Genomic DNA, 22,143 nt, shown 5'->3' on the forward strand with positions numbered 1-22,143 from the left:
ATGTGAGAGGGTGCCTCAGGCAGGAGGGGCTCCTGAGGGACCTCTGGTGCTGAAGGCTTCCTGATTATGTGGGAGGTTTGGATCTGAACCTGATGGTTTTGGCAAGTCTGTGTGGCTCAAGAGTGCTGAAGGCAAATGCATGGTGTTACGAACTGTGCATTACAAGGAGTAACAGACAATGAAGCAGAGAGTATTTAATTTTAAAACACTAATTTTATTTCTAATTCTTAACTTTTAAGAATGTGAGTGTGTGAGAGAGAGAGACCCACACCATTACACTCCAACCCAAAATCTAGAAAGTTACTTCAAAGTTCAGTTTTTCAAATTCAGTGTTGAAGCATAGACCTTTGAAATTTGATTCCCAGAACTCATGTTGAACTTGATGAGTAGACTGGAGTTATTGCAGCTACAACTCACGAATTCTTCTTACATTGCTTTTGAAGGAATGTCCATCCACACAAGCTGTCTTGTAGACAGGACTCAAACTGGGTGGCCTCTGCGAAGCTTCCAAGACTGTAACTTCACTGCTAGTCACATTCAAAATGAAGCAGTCTCTCCAAGTGACCTCCACTGTTAGTCACAATCAAAAAGAAGCACTTTGCTTCCCAGAAAAACCCTCCTGGCACAGGTCAATCCACTAAAAAGGCCCAGTCATTTACAGAGCATGCTTTGCTCTAAATTCCACAAAAATGGTTGGCCACAAGAACTGCTTCAGAAAGCTCTTTTCTCTGCAGCAGTCAGAGTAGTTCTCTCTTGCAAAATCACAGTGTCTTTACAAATGTATCAAATTCTGGAACTGACTGTGACAAACCTTCCCTCAGTTCTTTCAATGTATCAAATTATTGCTGGGCTGTGACTTGTGCTTGTGTGAAACGTTAAATGTTAACTGTGACCATTCAGTCCCCCCTGTCTCTACTATCCTAATTTAATAAAACATGGTCTTGTAATAATGGACACTCAGTGACTCTGAAGGCATTCTCTTTTGCTTCTCTTTCTCTGAATGTTTCTGGCTATTTCTGATGATGGCAAATCTTTGTCCACCTTGGAGCAGACTAAAGGCAATTTTGTGTAGTGTTTTACTCTATTTGTTTTATGACATGACAGTAAAAGAATCTTGAATCTTGAATTTAACAACTTCAGAAAAATTAATATAATTAAAATAGAAAGAATAACCGTAATTAACATCCCGATATGCACCTTTAACGGTAGAGGTTAATGAAAATTTTAAAGAGATAAATGTGGATGTGATCTATTGTTTTTTTTTAAATCTTCAATCAAAGGCATCAATTTAATTTATCCCTGGCAAAATGCTGAGGGGCCAGATGTCAAGTGCACTGCCTTCTCAGCTTAGGATGTCTCCGTTCCAGTCATGGACTCAATGCAGGCCCAAAATCAAAGTAGGTGTGGAAATTGCAACACACAGTATCTGACCCAGCCTGTTCCTGGCTCCACAAAGCCAAGATTGAGCCATGCATAGCAGAAAGCCAGCTCTCCACCAGACTGTCAGGTGCAAACAAAATCCAACCCATCACATTTCCCCTCAATTTCAACACACTTTCATTATAATTAATATCAAATAGTAATTTGATATAATTTTCTTCTCAATCAACATTATTTAATGCTTTCTCTAAATAAGTGGCAGGATATGATTATGTACAACATTTGTGTGACAATCCATCTGCAGACTTCCCTGTTTAACACCTGTACATCTTGCTTTACTGTGTGTCAATGGGAAGGTGTGTTGCTTTCTTTCCCTCTACACGGGGGTGGGGGGCTCAGGTATCATTAACCTCACACTGACTGCAGTCGCAGTGCTGGAATATTCATATACCATGACTTTATAGTTCTCTGTTTCCCACCTGCAATATTTATACAAGCAAAGAAATTCAAAGACAAAATAATTTTTTTAGGGTGGCACAGTTAGCAGAGAGGTCAGCATAATGTTATTACACTTCTCCCAACCAGGGTTCAAATCCAGCGCTGTCTGTAAGAAGTTTGTACGTTTTCTCCATGTTTACGTGGTCTTCCTTTGGGTGCTCCTGTTCCCCCCCCCTCCCCCACATCCTGCAGAATGTACAGGAGTTTTAGGATAATTGATGTAATTAGTGTACTCCTTTGCCTATTCCTTGAAGAAAGGCTCCGAGCCGAAGCATCAGCAATATATCTTTATCTCCTATGAAGGCTGCAAGACTGGCTAAATTCCTCCAGCATTTCGGTGCATTTTTATTCCTAATTTATCAGAACTAGAATCAGGATTTATTATCAAGAACAAGTCATGAAATTTGGTGTTTTGCAGCAGGATCATACTGCAAATATACAAATTATAACCATTTTATGACATTGCTATAAAAAATAAGATAAAATATTAATTACATTAATAGCGCATGAATCTGGCGGCAGTGGGATAAAACCTGAGTGCTCGTCTTCAGGCTCCTATACTTTTTCCATTATGGTAGCAGAGTGCAGAGGGCATGACCTGGGTGGTGGGGGTCTTTGAGAATAGTGGCTGCTTTTTTAAGACACCACCTCATGTAGACGTCCATGATGGAGTGAAGTCTGGTGCCTGTGATATCACAGGCTGAGTTAACAACCCTCTGGAGTTTATTCTTGTTCTGAGTTGGAACCTCTATACCAGGCAGTGATGCAACCAGCCTCAATGCTCTCCACAGTACACCTGCATTAGTTTATGAGTCTTCGGTGACATACTGAACCTTCTCAGACAGCTTCGAGTGGCAAATTGTCAAATGCCTTCTGTAAATCCAAATGCATATTCATATTTTCTTCTCTCACTTTTCCCTGTCACATTTTTTTTACCTTTATTTTTCACTAAAATATCTGGAGATAGTTATTTAATTCCCGAAGACTCCAGAACAATCCTGGAAGGTTTGCAATAAAATTTAATTATGGGCATCTGGTAAACAGGCCAAATTACTTTGTTAAATGTTGGGCAGATGTCTAAGTTCACGAAAGATTATTGAGAGAAGGTTCAGAGGGGCCAGTGTTGCATGAGCATTATTAATGAAATCAGACATATTAAAGAATCAAGAAAATAAAGAGATAAGTTAACATTTCAAGCAGTTCAAGAATTAATAAATTGTTGTTTCTGGTCATCTAAATTCTAAATTAATTGCTTGAACTGTTTTGCCCCCAGATTCATTAAAACTTGACAAGTGCATAACAATTTTTATTTCATTTAACACATTTATTCCTTGCCTCCTTCCACCTTCATGACTTGTATTTAATTGTGCACTGATCTGAAAGCTGGATTTAACTGATGTAACTGATGACAATGTATGTCAAGACAAGATTTATCATCAGTGGGAAGCTGAACAAACTTTTTCCAAAGAGAAACGTTAGTAGATAGAGCGTACTCAGTCTCCAATGACTCAAACAATCAGTATCAAAGTGCTTTATTGAGGGAGGTGGTGAAAAGGGCAGCAGCAGGACTGGAAGCAGAACCCTTGACATTACTTTCTGATCAACCATTCACTACCCCTTAAGAAATGAGCTGCTTCCCATTCCAAAGCAGATCACAGACATTCCCAACCCACTGAAAGGCTAAGAATATCGCTACCATGGCGTAAACTCATTTTTCTTCTTCCATCGAGTATACGAAGCCTGTTCCATTTCATCAAATGTTCATGAAACAATAATACACAAAACACAATTATTGTCTGACAAGACAGAGGCAGAAAACCCTACCGGCCACCATACTGTCAACTATCTACAGGATTTCTATTGCAAGCATCCAGGCTGGCTGCATCCCAACGTGGTAGAATTGCTGTAGAGCATTGATGAGAGGTCAATCACAGGAGCATAAGAGTGGCAGAGAGGAGGATCACTGGAGTCTCTCTTCCCCCCCCCACCCCTCATCAACATGATCTACTGGGAGAGTTGTTTGAAGAGGGCTCACAAATTATTGAGGCCCCTTTCCACTCTGCACACAGCATCCTTCAGCTTCTCCCATCAGGAAGAACATATAGGATATCAGAGCTAGAACCACCAAGCTGAGAAACAGCTTCTTCCCAAGGGCAGTGAGAATGCTGATCAACTGATGAACTGCTCATACAAACCCTCCATGACTCAACTATTTATTTAATATTCCTTTACTTTTGTAGATGTATATACAGTACATTTGTATTGCATATGTATCATTCGACTGTATGCTTTATGTCTGTATGTGTGGTTGCACATGAAGATTGGAGAATGCCATTTCATTTGGTTGTATTGCACAATCAGATGATAATAAACTTGAACTTCCCACAAGAGCAAACTGAACAACTCAAATTTTTGTTACCAAAAACCAATGTTATTTCCTTGGATAAAAACAATGCTAGAAAAAAAATTAAGTCTGCAGAAAAGAGAAACAGTTAGAAGTTCAAAGTTCCTTCACCAGAACTGAGAAAGAGAAACAAGCTAGTCAGGGTAGCAGCTTAATTATTCACCATTTCTCCTTCCACAGATGCTGTCTGACTTGTTGAATGGATTTCAGCAAGAAAGTCTACAGATACTGAGAATGTAGTTTAATGCACAAAGGTACCAGAGAAACTCAGCAGGTCATACAGAATTCTTGATGTAGTAAAGCTACTTAACCAATGTTTCAGCCCTAAGCCCTTCATCAAAGGCACGAGCAAACAGCAGGCAAATGCCTCAATAAAATGATGGGCGGAGGGGCAGGAAGAGGTCATGGGTAGAAGAGTATTTTTGCAGCACATTTTTTTTTCAAATTTCCAGCCCATGTCAGTAATTTGATTTTCATTGTTTTGTTAGTCTCAGCATGAATGATTGGTTCATTCCAACTCCCAAGTCACCTTCAGGAAAATACCTGCCCTGAACTCCGAGGAAAATCATGGCAACAATGCAATTACAATCTCTAACCCGCAACGTGCCAGCTGCAAAGAATGCTGATAATCCGGAGATTTTTGTGAGGATATACATCAATTTTAATGCCAAGAGGATGAAAGGGTATTTACCCTTCCTGTTTAAATCACATACCGAATTGAAGAGTTCCTTGGTCAGGCCCAGATAGTTATGTAAGGCAAGGAAGGTCACTCTCTGCAATCGCACCATGATTATCTGAGGGACAAAAAAAGAGTTGTGTTATGCTAGATGAAACACCAGTTGGGTTTCTTGGGAGGGTTTCATGGGGTAGATGTGGAAGTTTATTCAAACGAAATGAAAGAAGTGCCCAGTGCTGCAATTACAGATTTGTTCTTCCAAACTGGACCAATGCCTGGAGAATACATTCTCCACTTCACAAAAGCTTGTGAACTACTGATGGGTGCAAGTGCTGTTCTGATGGGAAGAAGCAATGCAGTTCTTCAAAACAAAATTAATTATTAGATAACTATCAACATTAAATTTCTTCTGCTACGTCAATACTCTATTTTTACTGGTCATATATCTCTACCTTGTGTATTTCAATCTTTATTTGTACTTATTTAATTGTGTTTCACATCAACAATTCAGGTAATCAAACAAGTTAAAAAAAACAGCATGAGCTCCAACACCAAGCCATGGATGCATCTGAAATAAAATGGAAATGTTCAGCAGGACTATCTGTACCTCTTTCCTGATGGAAGCGGTGAGAACAGAGCATGTGTTGGTGATGTGGATCCTTTTTTTCTTTAAAACTCTACAGGAAATCTATTTTCCCTTGGTGACTGACTATTTTGTAATGAACTCATTACTTCAACTTCCTTTGCTGTAAATAAGGAATTTAAATCTCTTTGTTCCTATTTAAACTGGGTAAATTTATTTTGTCTTCTAAATTATATTTTTGGTTCTATGTATCTGAGTAGCATTAAAGTTTTTTTATTAATTAATTCTTCGTTTTTCTTCAGAAGATTTTCTTTTTTTCGCAAATCCTTTTCTAATTTCCCTATTTCTTGTTCCAACTGATTTATTTCTTTCATATAATCTTTCCTAATTTTTGTTGAATAGCATTAACCTCTTAAATACACTTCAAGTGCATCCCATATAATAAATTTATTATTTTATAAATTTGAATTTTTTTTAAAATAATTGAACTTATTTTCTTCTAAAATCACAAAAGTCCACTCTCTTCAACAATACTGTATTAAATCTCCAACAATAAGGTAAATCTTCTTTCTCAGGAATTGAACATTCCAATAAAAATGAAGAAAGATCAGTTAATATTCTAGCTTTATATTCTAAATTTTTAATTCTACCCTGTAATTACGCTGATATAAAAAGAGATCTGTTCTCGAATAAGAATCATGTCTGTGTGAATAAAAAGAATATCTCTTTAGGATTCAGCCTTCTCCAAATATCTATTACATTTAAAACCATCAAACTTAATGTCATTTTCACCACTATAGCTCTCACTACTGCTTTTGTTGATTTATCCATTATTGGATCTAAACAACAATTAAAATATTCCCCTATTAAATTTTTTTCCTGTGATTCTACTAAATACAAAAATGTATCCCATATAAAATCTTCATTGTCCACATTTGGTGCATAAATAGTTAGAAGTGTCCATTTTTCAGAATAAATTTGATAATGAACCAAAATATATCTTCCCACAGGAAGATAATATCTGGTAATATCTTTTTTATTCATATTGCTACTCTTCTTGCTTCAGAATTAAAAGATGAAGGTGCCACATGACCTACCCAATCTCTTTTTAATTTTAAATGTTCCTTCTCGGTCAAATGAGTCTCTTGCAATATCCACTTTCATCTTTTTCATACAAGCTATTTTTTTTCTTTTTAATTTTATTATTTAGCCCATTAACATTAAAGCTAAGAAAATTTAATTTATCTGCATCCATTATCTTCAGTTCAACTCTCTTTCAATCCCGTTCTTTCGGGTCTCCTCCATCAAATCAAACTAGCTCCTGTGAAGGTCTCTGTCCAAAGAAAAAAATACTGAAAACAAAAAGAAAAGAAAAAGAAGACGAAGATTTAACAATATATAATAGATAAAATGAATCATCAAAAAAGCGCAAACCACCCCCCCCCAGAAAAAAAATGCTGAATGAAAAACAAACAGCACTATTCTACTCCACTATATGGATTGTGGCTTCTGCCATAAAATGGCACATTATGGATAAGGCAAAAAAGGTCCCCCCACCCCAACCCAGGGGAAAGAAAAAAGAATTAATTACAAAGTTTATGGAAATAATCTGGCACCCGTTGCTTCAAGATCAGCATTAACTTGGTCTTCATCAATTTCAACTGTTTCACTTTGGTCCTCTGAATCCTTGTGCATCTCCTGTTGAGTGATGTGGATCCTTGATGATTGCTGCTGCTCTCCAATGGCAGCGTTCCCTATAAATGGTCTTGATGGTATGTAGGGTTATTCCTGTGATGTCCTGGGCTATGTCCATTACCTTTCGCAGGACTTTACACTCAGGGGCATTAGTGTCCCCTTACCAGTCCATAATGCAGCTGGTCACCACATAGTCTTTTGAAATGCTTTTTAAACAGTTAAAAATAAAATTTCAAAACAAGCAAAAAGCAACTTAATACTCAAGACAATTTAGTTATTTGAAATTACCTTCAATACTTGAAACTTCCCTCTTTGACTCTCAACTGTTCCTCCATTGAAATAAATATAACGGGTGAACCTGCACCAGGAGTAATCTGGTGCTGATAAGAAATATCAAAGTAAAAAAGATACCAAAGAAAGTAGATGGAACAAACCAAAAATAAACAAACTGATGGAAGAACTGTGGTGGGAAAGAATTGTTAACATTTTGTGTCAAGATCCTTCATCAGGACGGAGTTGGATTTTCAAAATAACAGCTGGGAAAATTGCAAGAGGAAGCTTCATTTCACATGGAGTCCAACATCACAGCAGAGCTGGGGAATTACTGGCAAGAAAAGAATTCATGTCTTGTGCACAAATTCCAAAATTTGTGACACTTGAGGAAGAAATGTCATTGGAAAATCCATGCTTCAATCTTTGATACCCAAGGTGACCTTGAGTTTTGATTGCCCCTCTTCTGTCCCTCATGAAAATGTAGCTCAGTCAAACTGAAATCAAATCCCGACAAGAAAAACCTCATGAAAAAAATCAGGAAGGCAAAAAGAAGACATGAGATTGCTTTGGCAGACAATGTGAAGGAAAATCCTATATTAGGAGCAAAAGGATAGTAAGCAACAAAATTGGTCCCCTTGAAGATCAAAGTGGTCGGCTTTGTACGGAGCCACGAGATTGGGTATAAATAGGGCTAGTAAGATAACATCATCTATTTCAACCTTCTTTGCAAGATACTGTCTTTAATGACTGGCACAGATTAGGTATTAAATGTTTTAAAGACCTTTTCATTCGAAACAATTTTGCTTTCTTTGAACAATTGGTGTTCAAATTTAACTTACAAAATATTTTTTTTAGATTTTTACAAGTTAGACATTTTATTCAATCTCAGATCCCTGACTTTCCGCAAATTCCTGAGGCAAATATTCTTGATTTACAACTTTATCATAGAGGTTCAATATCTCTTATTTATAGCAATTTGCTTGATTTGAGAATGGCCTCGTTAGTTAAGAACAAAAGAAACTGGGAACAGGATTTGAATCTTTCATTCTCTGATGAGGTTTGGGACTCTATTTGTAATCTGATTAATTCAACCTCCCTTTGTGCACAATATTGCTTATTGCAATTTAAAGTGGTCCATGGAGTACATGTGCCTAAAGTTAAATTAGCTGGTTCTTATTCTGATATAAATCCTCTATGTGATAAATATAAAATTACTGAGGATTCTTTGATTCACATGATTTGGACTTGCCCTAGTTAAAAAATTTTGGAAAGATATTTTTCAAATATATCTTTTAAAGAATTCTTAAGGTTAAATTGGAACCTTGCCCTTTAATTGCTCTTTTCGGATCAATTCAAGATGATGACATTTTATTGATTTCAACTCAAAACCGAATTTTATCTTTTACTTTATTGATAGCCAGACGTGCAATTTTGATTAAATGGAAAGACAATACTCCACCTACACACACACAATGGTTAAATGATATTGTTGTGGCGGTATGCCATTAGGCAGGTGAATTGGTCCCACTTGTCATGCACACGGTGGGGCAGCTGGCCAAAATGGCGCCGTCGGGGGTTTTCTTCCGTCCTCAACACCGGGCTCAGAAGCCCACGCTTGGCAACCCACGTGACGCCCTGGTGACGTCGGGGCCCCCCAAGCGCTGTTCTCAGCCAGGACCGGGCTGGGAGTTTAAGACCAACCAGAAAGACTGCAATAAATCAGTTTTGATCACTGAACTCAACCCGTCTGGTTGTGCAATCCTTCAGTTAACAGTGTAGCCGCCACTACAATTGGTGACCCCGACAGGTTCAAACGTCTTTGAACCCGACATGAACGACCCTTCGATCAATGCTATAGCCATCAAACTTCCTGACTTGTGGGTTCAGGAGCCAGAGACCTGCTTCAGCCACGCAGAGGCTCAGTTTCACCTCCGCCAGATTTCATTAGATTCGACCAAGTTTTACCATGTGGTCACCGCCCTGGACCAGGCCACCTCGTTCAGCACCCACCCACGGAAGATAAGTACAGGGGGTCACCAGCTCCCTCAGCCTCTCCTGGCGCCAGCATGTGGATCAGATCCTATGCCTCAACGCCTTGGGGAACAGAACCCCAATCGAGTTGATGGACAAGATGCTCGCGCTCATGGGCAATCACACCAACTGCCTACTCTTCAAGCACATCTTCCTCGACCATCTGCCTGAAGACATTCGGCCATTACTGTCCCAGGAGAGCTTCGTCGACCCTAGAAAGGTCGCTCAAAAGGCTCAGGTGCTATGGCTTGAACAATTCCCGGAGGGCTCAGCAGTCCAACTGGTTACAAGTCCCAAGCATGACCATGCCAATCTTTCCTCTAGCACTACGGAGGAACACTTGGCCCCTCCTGGGGCCTCAAAGAGCATAGCCAGAAGCAAGCCATCCACTTCAGGCCTCTGCTACTTCCACCTGCGCTGGGGAGCAAAGACTCGGAAGTGTCGTTAGCCCTGCTCGTTCCAGGAAAACGAGCAGGCCGACTGCTGTTAATGGCTGCGGCGGCTGGCCAAGAACACAGCCTTCTCTACCTGCAGGATTCAGTCATCAGCCGATGCTTCCTCATCGACACCGGGGCCCAGATCAGCGTCATCCCGGCCACAGCCATTGAGTCCTGGAACCAGCCTCGAGGACCTCCCCTCCATGCAGCCAATTTGACAGAGATCCGAACATATGGAGACAAAACCGTCCACTTCCAGATCGGCCAGCAGAAGTTCTCGTGGAGGTTCAACATTTCGTCCCTCCCAACCTCCATCCTGGGTGTCGACTTCCTCCTCGCCCACGGACTCTTGGTTGACATTCAAGGTAGGTGACTGGTAGATACCCGTACCTTCCAATCCATTCGCCTCAATGCTTCCCGCACAGAGCAGCCGCAGATGGCCATGGTCAGCACGCCCAAGGACGAGTTTCAGCGTATCCTGGAGGTGTTCCCGTCCCTCCTCAAGCAGCAGTTCTCCGCTGCTTCACCACGCCACGGGGTGTTTCATTACATCCCCACCCAAGGCACGCCAGCTCCCACCAGATAAGCTCCAAATAGAGAAGGAAGAGTTCTCACATCTGCAGGAGTTGGGATCATTCGACACTCCGACAGTCCTTGGGCCTCACCACTCCACCTGGTCCTGAGAGCATCCAGTGGCTGGCGCCCCTGCGGAAATTATTGACAGCTTAACAGTACCTGACCGTTACCTGATCCCTCACATCCAGGACTTTACAGCCAACCTGCATGGCGCGAGGGTTTTCTCCAAGGTCGACCTGGTGCGCGGGTATCACCAAATCCCGGTGCACCCTGAGGACATACCCAAAACAGCCATCGTCACCCCCTAAGGCTTGTTCAAGTTCCTATGCATGCCGTTCGGGCTCAAGAACGCCGCCCAGACTTTCCAGTGCCTCATGGACACAGTGGGCAGGGATTTGAATTTCGTATTCATTTACTTGGACAACATCCTTGTCGCCAGCAGAGACCGGCTCAACACAAGTCTCACCTGCGCATCCTCTTCTCCCGACTGGCCGACTTCGGCCTAACGTTCAATCTGGTCAAATGTCAGTTCAGGAAAGAGTCCATGCAGTTCCTGGGCCACACCATCACGGCCAAAGGAGCTACACCTGCTGCTATGAAGGTCGCTGCAGTCAGGGAGTTCCCACGCCCGGACAACCTTAAGGGGCTACAGGAGTTCGCAGGATTGGTCAATTTCTATAATTGCTTCATTCCAGGCGCTGCGCACATCATGCAGCCATTCTTGGGCTTCATCGCAGCCAAAAACAAGACACTCGCCTGGATTCCAGAGGCCAGCAGGGCATTTAAAGCCACGAAAGATGCCCTTGCAAAGGCTACCCAGCTCGTCAAAACATGCACCGACCTGGATATGGCATTCTCCGTCGATGCCTCTGCCACAGCCGTCGGCACCGACCTGGAGCAGCAGGTGAATGGACAGTGGAAACTACTGGCATTCTTTAGCCGACTCCTTCGCCCACCAGAGCGCAAGTATAGCTCTTTCGATCATGAGTTACTGGGCATATACCTGGCGGTGCGGCATTTCCGCTATTTCTTGGAGGGGAGGTCTTTCACCATCCAACCACAAACCCCACACTCAGGCGCTCGCTATGGCAAGAGATCCCTGGTCGGCCCGCCAACAGCGTTGCCTCTCCTTCGTGTCGGAGTTCACCACTGACTTTCGGAACAAGGCGGGGAAAGACAACGTGGACACCGATGCACTCTCATGACCGGCCATTTGCGCGCTGACACCCGGCCTCGACTTCAACCAGCTTGCCAGGGATCAGAAGTCTTACGAGGAGATGCGGATCTTCAGGACTGCCATCACGGGCCTGCGGTTCCAGGACCTCTCAATTCCTCACGGTGAGGGCACCGTCCTGTGCGATGTCTCCTTGGGCACCCTAAATCCAGTGGTTCCCCAGCAGTGGTGCAGGCATGTCTTCCATCATATCTATGACCTTTTCCACCCTTCAATCAGGTCCACGGTCCATATGGTGGCAGAACGTTTCATCTGGCATGGGCTTCAGAAGCAGATTGCGGACTGGGCCAGGACCTGCACCCATTACCAGCTTTCCAAGGTACACAGGCACACCAGAGCCCTCGTACAAGATTTCGAACATGTCTGGGAATGGTTCAGCCACATACATGTGGACATCGTCGGACCCTTACCCGTTTCCCAAGGTAACCGTTACCTTTTCACAGTAGTAGACCACACCACTTGTTGGCCTGAGGCGATCCCGATGCCAGATGCCTCCACAGACTCCTGCTCATGAGCGCTTTTGATGGTTGGGTTGCCCAGTTCGGCATCCCGAACCACCTAACCAGTGATTGGGGCACCTAGTTCATCTCTGCGCTCTGGGCAAACCTCGCTAACAGGCTGGGATCGAGCTACATCACACTACGGCCTGTCACCCACAGGTCAATAGGCTAGTCGAGCAATTCCACCACCACCTTAAGTCAGCACTGATGGCCCGCCTCACCGTCCCCGAATGGGTGCACGAGCTGCCTTGGGTGCTCCTGGGAATCCGCTCAACACTCAAAGAAGACCTACAGGCATCATCAGTCGAGCTGGTCTACGGTGCACCGCTAGTCCTACCTGGTGAGTTCGTCAATGCACCTCACAACCCCCAGCAGTCACCGCACAATCTACTTCCCCGCCTTCAAGCCCAGTTGGACTCCTTCAGACTCCTGCTGCTGCCCAGACACAGCACACGGGCCTCTTATGTCCCCAGCGAGCTGTATTCCGCAGAGTACGTTTTTATCAAGCGGGATCCGTCCACAGCACCTCTACAAAGACCATACAAAGGGCTGTACAAAGTCATCCAGCGTTCAGGATCACTTTCACACTGGACATCAGTGGTAAGAGGGAACTGTTTACGGTGGACAGGTTACAGCCAGCCCACCTTGACCCCACCGAGCCAGGAGTTGTGGCCCAACCCAAGAAGTGAGGCCGCCTGGCAAAAAAGGACATTGGCGCTGGTTCTGGGGTGGGGGGGTGCTGTGTGATGATACGCCATTAAGCAGGTGAATTGGCCCCCGTTGTCACGCACGCGGCGGGGCAGCCGGACAAAATGGCGCTGTTGGGGGTTTCTTCCCGACCTCGGCACCAGGCTCAGAAGCCCATGCTTCGCAACCCACGTAACGCCACGGTGACATCAGGGGCCCCCAGCATGGTTCTCAGCCAGGTCCGGGTTGGGAGTATAAGACCAGCCAAGCAGCCTGCAATAAATCAGTTTTGCTCACTGAACTCAACCCGTCAGTTAGCAGTGTAGCCGCCACTACATTGTCTTGTTTAAGTTTAGAAAAAAATTAGATATGCCATTAAAGATTCAAATATCAATTTCCTAAAGACATGGGGCCCTTTTATGGACCATTACCACAATCTGAAGTTTTAGGGTTAGAAGCTTCAAAGTTGTGCTGTCTATTTCCAGGCTGTTGTTACTGATACCCACGTTATGTAACCTTGTATAGTGGTAGGGGCTTTGAATTAATGATGGGTTTTTTTTCTCTTTTTCTTGTAATTTGTATTTCAATATATAATTGTATTGTTTAATTTTTGTATTAGTGCAAACCTCAATAAAAATATCTTAAAAAGAATGAAAGAGATTGGAGAGATCATAAATGTATTTTTTTCAATCAGTATTCACTCAGGAAACAGACAAAGAATCGTGGGAACTAAGGAAAAGAAGCAGTGAGGCCATGGAACCAATAGAGGTTAAATATGAAGATGTGCTTGTGGTCTTAAAGTAAACAAGGATGGATAAATCCCCAGGGCCTGACCAGATATTACCTCAGAAATTGAGGGAAGCTAGTGTAGAAATTGCATATGCTCTGGAAGAAATATTTAACATGTCCTTAGCCACGGTTGTGGTGCCTGAGGATTGGAAGGTAGCTCATGGTGTTTTGTTGTTTAAAAATGGCTCCAAAAGTAAACCTGGAAATTATAGGCCAGTGAACCTGACATCAGTAGTAGGCAAATTATTGGAAGGAGTTCTGAGAGATCGGATATTCAATTATTTGGATAGCCAGGGATTGATTAGAGAGTCAATATGGCTTTGATTATAGAGTTTTTCAAGAAGATTACCAGAAAAATAGACAATGGCTGTGGTTGTTGTCTACGAGGACTTTAATGAGGTCTTTAACAAGGTCCCACATGGGAAGTTAGTCAGGAAAGTTCAGATGCTAGGTATTCATGGTGAAGTAGTGAACTGGATTTGACAATGGCTGGATGGGAGAAGCCAGAAAGTAGTGGGTGATTCATTCTCAGACTAGAGGCCTGTTATTAGTGGTGTGCTTCAGGAATCGGTGCTGGGACCATTGTTGTTTTCATCCAAATCAATGAGCTAGTTTGCAGGTGAAATAAAGATTGGAGGTGTTGTGGACAGCGAGGAAGGTTTTCAAAGTTTGCAAAGGGGTCTGGTCCAGATGGAATTTAATGCAGACAAGTGTGGGATGTTGCATTTTGGAAGGACAAACCAAGAAAGGACATAGACAGTAAATGGTACGGCACATAGGAACAGAGGAATCTGGGAATGCAGATTCATGATTCCCTGAAAGTAGTCATAAGTAGATAGGGTTGGAAATAGAGCTTTTGCCATATTCACCTTCATAAATCAAAGTATTGAGTCTAGGAGTTGGGATGTTATGGTGATGTTGTATAGGACATTGGTGAGGCCAAATTTGGAGTATTGTGTGCAATTGTGGTCACATAACTACAGGATAGATATCAATAAGATAGAGAAGATTTACTAGGATGTTGCCCAGACTTCAGGAACTGGGTTACAGGGAAAGGTTAAACAGGTTAGGATTTATTCCCTGGAGCATAGAGGAATGAGTGGATATTTGATAGAGGCATTTAAAATTATGAGGAGATAGACAGAGTAAATGTAGATAGGCTTTTTCTACTGAGGGTGGGTGAGATACAAACCAGAATACATAGGTTAAGAGTGAAAGGGGAAAAATTCAGGGGGAACTTCTTCACACAAAGGGTGGTGGGAGTGTGGAGCAAGCTTCCAGATGAAGCAGGTTCAATTTTAACATTTAAGAAGAATTTGGAAAGGTACAGACTAGAAGGGCTGAAGGGGCTTATTTCTGTGCTGTAATTATCTATGACAAACAAGAACTGCAGTTTTTGGAATTTTCAGCAAAAATTAGGTGCAAGAGGGTGTCTGTAGGTCAGGCAGCATCCACAGAGAGAAAAGAACAGTCAGTTTCTCTAGATCGGAGAAAGGGTTCCTACCCGTAACATCAACTAGCCTTTTCACTCCATGGATTTGCCTGACCTACTGAGCCCCTCCTGACCCTGAGTGAAATCAACTCCTTTATGAATACCTTCATGCTCGATTTTCCCAGCCAACATTTGATTCCAACCTCCTGGCCCAAACAGCCTTTCAAGCTCATTGAAATCAGCCTTCCTCAAGTATTTCTGGATATTTTTTGCTACTTTTCTATAACTCATATTCTGAGCACCATTTCCTCAAATGCTTCTCAAGCAAAACATGTTCCACATTAGTCTCCAGATCTACTTAATTCCACCTTGGGAATAGCAATCATGTATCCTTGCTCCCTTGTGGCCTTCTCTACATCAGAGAGACTGGTGCCATTGGGAGCTTCACTGAGCTTTGCTCCATCTCCACCAGTGAAAGAGACTTCCCAGTAGCCAACCATTTCAGTTCTGTGTCACACTCCCATACTCATGTGTCTGTCCATGGCCTTATGTACTATCTCACCAGGTACACCCACAACACCTAATTTTCCATCTGGGCACTCTCCAGCCAGATGGCAGTAACATCAATTTTTCTGGTTTCTGCTAATCTGCTCTTCTCTCCCCCTCACTTCCCCCCTCCTCCCTTGCCTTCCTAGCTCTCCCTCCCCCCTTCCCTCTCTATTCACCTTGATCACTGCTGTTCCCTCTCTCCCTTCTCTATCATTTCCTGCCTTTGCAACCACGCCCCCCCCCACTCTTTTGTTCGGATGCCTGTCGACATTTTTCCATACCTTGATGAAGGACTCAAGCCCGAAACATCAGTTATGTATTTTTACCTTTGGTATATAGAGGACGGACACTGTTTGACCTGCTGCATTTCTCCAGCTTTGTGTTTTTACTTCAACCACCATGTCCACAGATTTTCATGTTTTACTACTTGTTTACTTGTATGCTTTAGTGCATTTCCCTCCCCCACTCAGAGCTAAATTCACTGCCTACATTCCATAGCTCTTGCAGCTTTCTACAAGTGTGTTCATTCCCATCCCACTATTAGATGGCCTTAAACATAAACCCAGCAATATATTAGGCACTTTCTTATTCAATTGTCCTCACCAAACCTCTCTGATACTCTAAGCACATCATTAACTTTCCATGCAAATATACTTATAATTTTTGTTTAGCTAACAGCCACTGTCAATGAGAACAAATGCAGTTTTCTTTCATTCTCCTGAAAGAATAGCCCATTCTGAGTTCACCTGATGAATCCTTATCTGCACTCAAACACACTGCAAGGCCCATGCAAATACCAAGGGTCTAAATACAATAAAGTGTGTGAAATGGGGCTGATGGCATTGGTGAAAGACAATCAGATACATTATTCAGTGTCGAGCCATACCACATCAAATGCCAGTCACCATCTGTGGTCAGTCAATACTTACAAAAGGGAATTAAATAAATTTCGATTGAAAATTGTTTTTAAAATGAACAATATGCAAATGTATAATGCTATCACCCACCTGAAAAATTAATTAGCAGAACAATTTTGGAAAAATAATCCCCTTACTTATACTAATTTGATACAATTATGACATGTCTATTCTGATCCACAGGGCAACTGGGTTAACAAAGCTTTGTAATACAGAAATATAAAAGCTTCAGATGATGGAAACTAAAGCAAACAAAGAATTGCTGGTGGAACTCAATAGGTCAGACAGCATCCATGAGTAGAAATAGTCAGTCTTAGTTTCGGGTCTGTTCAAACACAAAGCATTATCTGATCATTTCTGCCCATGGATGCTATCTGACCTGTTGAGTTCCTCCTGCAATTGTTTGCTCAGTATTAATGCACCTTATATTAAATTGCTACCAAATATCATGGAATATATGCAGTAGCTAGCACTTTGCAATGTAAGTCACCCACATTAATCTGAAGGTTATTAATTTAAATAGCATTTTAAAAAATCTAGAGAACTACAAAGAAAACTTCAATGATGATAAAAATCTGAACAAGAGAGAACTTTGCCTCAACCTCCAGATTTAAACGGATTGAGAAGGTACCACGGAACTGAACAAAATTGGCTCAAGGGGGATCCCAACTTCCCACCTTCTTCTATCCATATACAGTATGTGCAGTTTAGAGAGTACAGACAAATCCTTACCTGAATCACTCTGACCAGCATTTCTGGATACTTCTGGAAGACTGACTGAAAAGCACTGGCTGGCAAGTGCAGAACAGTGGATGCGCGTACCGCCCGGGCAGAGACAGTTTTATAAGGAGCAGGGTAACCCTGAAAATGCAGAAAGAAACCATTGACCAAATTAATTACTGCTCAATGGGTTTAATTTCATCGGGTCATAATCATCAGATCAGGCCACACAAGGTGTGTGGCAGAGTAGCACAATGCAGTGTAGATGGGACTCCTCGCAGCTAATGGTGTGTAGATGGTGGGAATGAACATTGAGGGAAGTGGGAGGAGTGTCAGTCAATGGGTAACTTCTCCCTGGATAGCTTTCAAGTTTGTGTGGTGGTTCATCAAGCAGCACTCATCCAAGGATATACCATCACAGTGCTGACTTGCGTGGTATAATAACAGGCTCTTTCGCCCATCATATCTGCAGCAACCATGTTGTCAATCTAATTAATCCCATCTGTCAACATATGGTCCATATCCCTCTGTTCCTTGCCTGTTCGTGTATTTGTCTAAATGCCTCTTAAACATTATCAACATAACTATTTCTACCACCTCCCTTCACAGCAGGTTCCAAGCACTTAACCCTTTAAACTTCGTGTTAAAAAAACTTGCCTCGCACTTTTAAAATTTCCCTTTCCTACCTTAAATCCGTGTCCTTGAGTATTTGACATTTCCATCCTAGGAAAAAAAAAACTATGTACCTTATCTCTGCCTCTCAATTTTATATTTTTCTTTAATCATGTTGTCTCTCAGCCTCCAACACTCCAGAGAAAACAATCAAAGTTTGTCCAACCTCTCCTGGTAACTAATATTCTTCAGTCCAGGTAGCATCTATCCCCTCTCGAAAAGCCTTCCCATCCTCCCTCTAATATGGCAAAACACTCAACACAATACTCTAAACGTGGTCTTACCAAAGTTTATACGTTTCTTTGTAGATGTTCAAAGTTCAAATTCATTGTTCGAGTAATTACATGACATCACATCAGATTCTATTTCCTGCATGCCAGGCAGAATTTCTATTTATCAGTGGAGCAGAGAAATATTAACAAAGAAAGAAATGTAAAGCAACTGTGAAATGCAGAAATAAATATTCAATAATGTGAAAAGTAAGAGTTCTTAAATGATTGAGTTTGTTGTTGAGAAGTCTGATGGTGGAGGGGTAGCAACTGTTCCTGACCATGGTGGTCCGAGTCTTGTGACACCCATACCTTTTTCCTGATGGCAGCAACGAGAACAGAGCACGTGGATCCTTGATGATTGCTGCTGCTCTCTGATGGCAGCGTTCCATGTTGATTTTCTCAATGGTGGGGAGAGTTTTGCCTCTGATGGATTGGGCTTTGTCCACTACCCTTTGCAGGGCTTTCCGCTGAGAGGTACTGATGCTCCTATTTCAGGCCATGATGCAGCTGGTCAGCATACTTTCCACTCCACAACTGTAGAAGTTTGCCAAAATTTTCAATTTCATACCAAACTTCCACAAACACTTGAGGAAGTAGAGGTGCTGATGTGCTTTCTTCATGATGACATTTGGGTGTTGAGTTCAGGAAAAGTCTTCCAAGATTATGATTCCCAGGAATTTAAATGTGCTTATCCTCTCTACCTCTGATTCCCCAATAATCACTGGATCGCACACGTCTGGTTTTCCCTTCCTGAAGTCCTCAATCAGCTCCTTAGTTTTGATGACTTTGAGGGAGAGGTTGCTATTGGTGCACCACTCAGCCAAGTTTTCAATCTCCCTTTTGTATGCTGACTCATCGCCCCTTTACATACCACCGCCAATGGGCTGATATCGCCTCAAACCGTGCATCTTGGCGCCTCACAGTTCGGCGGGCAGCAACCTCCTTTGAAGAAGACCGCAGAGCCCACTTCACTGACAAAAGACAAAGGAGGAAAAACCCAACACCCAACCCCAACCAACCAATTTTCCCCTGCAACCGCTGCAACCGTGTCTGCCTGTCCCACATCGGACTTGTCAGCCACAATCGAGCCTGCAGCCGACGTGGACTTTTTACCCCCTCCATAAATCTTCGTCCGCGAAGCCAAGCCAAAAAAGAGACTTACCATAGTATATTCAGCAAATTTGTAGATCCTCTTGCTATCATACCAAGTCAGTCATGGTTGTAAAGAGAGTAGAGCAGGAGACAAAGAATGCAGCCCTGTGATGCTCTGGTACTGATGGAGATGTTCCATAGGAACATAGGAAATGTTCTTACAAATCCTCACTGCTTGTAGTCTGGATGTTACAAGGGGTCTGGAATAGCTGATAAATTACACCAACCTATGATTTGCTCTTGAAACCATAATATTGATGTGGCTGAGTTTCCAACTGAATGGTTACTTCCAGAATGCTCAATATAGGGGATTGAGTGACAGTAATGCCAGTGACTGTCCAGGGTACATAGTCTTCCTTATCTTTAGTGCTCATTGTATTGCATTTTTGTAGCATCTTCTTTCTTGTTGGCCTTAATGTTGTCCAGATCTTGCTGCATGCGAGTATACTTTCGTTCAGGTTTCATTTGGCATGCACTGGTCATGGAATTGAACATTATGATGTCATGACTAAATATATCTTACCATGGGCTTCTCAATAGAAAGAAAATTTTTGCTAAATCTGCTGAAGGTGATTGGACTGAAGATGCTGCTCAAGGATTGCACGACTCCTGCAGCGATGGAGCCAGGATGACTGATCAGTGACAACCACAACCTTTCTGCAAAGTACAGCTCTAATCACTGGAGAGTTTTCACCTTGACATCTATTAAATTCAGCTCCCAGATCCCACAGTATGTCAAGTGCAGCCATCACATCACTCTTACCTCACCTCTAGAATTCAGATCTTTGATTTAGTTGTTTGGAACCCTGTGGTTCCAATGAAAGCCAAACTGATTACCATGTGTTTTGGAGAGACCATATTTCAGATTTATTGTCAGAGTACATACACAACATCACATACTACCCTGAGGTTCTTTTTTATGCAGGCAAGGCAGAATTACCAATTATTGGTAGAGCAAAAATAAAACATGACTCAATGTAAACATGTAAATAAATAGAGAAATGTAAACTGACTGCAATATAAAGGGAGAAAAAAATTCACATTACAGAAAGATAGGAGAGGGGCTTTTCAAGAGATTGCAAATCAGTTATTGGTAACTGCCACTGCCAGCAGGACTATCCATTACACTGGTGATGATGGAGAGGCAGCAATTAGCCAGGTTGGATTGGTCTGTTTCTGTGAAAAGGACACAGTCAGGCAACGTTCACGATATCAGGTAGCTGTGACTATAGCTTGACTGTGGTATAGTTAGCTCTGGAGCACAGTTCCTCAGTACTAGAGTGAGGTCGAGAACATTTGTTAAGTGTTGTGTTGGTATGTACAACCCAAGCAAAGAAAATAAATGCAAGCAACATATTCCTTTAAAAGAGCAGCCTTCTCTGCAGCAGGATACCCAAAAAACCTTCTCAGTGAATTAAATGGAAGTACAGTTACTGAAGTAATTTAGAATACCCACCAGGCAACAACCCCAAGGTATCGAGCCAAGCCATTTTTCTAATGGGGTTAACTAATTTTTCTAATGGTGTTAAAAAACTAGCTTCATGACCTTTTTCATGACTCCATTAATGATCACATTGCCTCATCGCATCCAATAGTTCTATAATTCCAATGGTGGAAGGTAAAACAAGGTTATAACTTGGTCAAATGGCCGTCAAAATTAGAAGTGAGACTGCAACTCTTGCAACATTAATTCAGTGTGAAATATGCCTCAATCTGATGAATGGAAGCTTCAGAGTCTAAACTCTTGACACAGTCTTATCGAATTAAAAAACAATATTTGTTTGACAATATCAGAACTGAACACAGTGGAAGCCCGTGCTACTCCATCAAAACAAATGTGTTCCTATCAGATAATTGAACTGTGTTCGAGAGACTGCGTAAGTCTCATATTGACTTTTAATCACACCATAAACCCATCTATTACCATTATTGATACAAAAATTTTTTAAATTTCAAGTTGTTTGAAATCCTTTAACATTGAGGCTTCCACAGGATTTAGATTTCAACCTTATTTGGGAAGTATATAATTATAAACCGAATCATAAAGGATTACTTTTTGCCCTTTACAAACAGTTCTCAACATTTAGGGATAGATCCCTGGGTGGTATTTAAGAAATTTTGGAACAAGACATTCAACAACCATTTGCCGAAACTACATGGGATTCTACTTTGAAACGTGCACACTCATCCATCTTCTCTTTGTGGTAAACACTCCTTAGCCCCTTTCACACTTGAAAATGATACCAAGAATCAAATGCCAATCGGCCTTTAAAGTGGCAAGTGTGAAAGCAAAATCAGCTTAATGCCGGCGTCAGATGACGTTTTCTTATGCCGGGGATTGACAGCCTCGACACCTAGTAAAATCCCCGGTGTCTGCAGATGCTGGTGTTGCAATCAGGCAAGTGTGAAAGGGGTAATTGCATTGTGGGATTGAAATGACCAAGTTTTTGTGTAAGTGCAGGAAGAAAAGATTAAAATGAAGGTATAAACTTTGCCGTAGGAAAGTCGCAGTGGGGGGGAAGAGAGAGAAAGAGAGAGAGAATAAATAGCAATAAACAGCAATAAATAGCTATAGCGTACAATTTATAAAGATCGTGGGGAAAAAAGCAGTGGCATACCTGACTTCCCAGAATGCCATGTGGCAGAGAAACCCCTCTATGAATGCT

General features: G+C 42.1%; 1 protein-coding gene across 18 annotated transcripts in view; it reads right to left on the reverse strand.

Moving 5' to 3' along the window:
• pnpla7b (patatin-like phospholipase domain containing 7b) overlaps positions 1-22,143 on the reverse strand; it is a 496,626-nt gene that overhangs the window by 351,496 nt on the left and 122,987 nt on the right. For 17 of the 18 annotated variants that reach the window (XR_011356222.1, XR_011356233.1, XR_011356243.1 and 14 more), the window contains 2 exons: positions 17,394-17,522; positions 4,996-5,076 (listed from right to left, as the gene is read on the reverse strand). Coding sequence is in view for 10 of the 18 variants with exons in the window: in XM_069933113.1 (XP_069789214.1) it covers positions 4,996-5,076; positions 17,394-17,522 (210 nt within the window). In the remaining 8 variants the exon portion in view is untranslated. The remainder of the gene's footprint in view (positions 1-4,995; positions 5,077-17,393; positions 17,523-22,143) is intronic. The other variant, XM_069933136.1, reaches the window with a different exon arrangement.

This window comes from Narcine bancroftii, chromosome 1 (assembly GCF_036971445.1).
Source record: "Narcine bancroftii isolate sNarBan1 chromosome 1, sNarBan1.hap1, whole genome shotgun sequence".
Lineage (NCBI taxonomy): Eukaryota > Metazoa > Chordata > Chondrichthyes > Torpediniformes > Narcinidae > Narcine > Narcine bancroftii.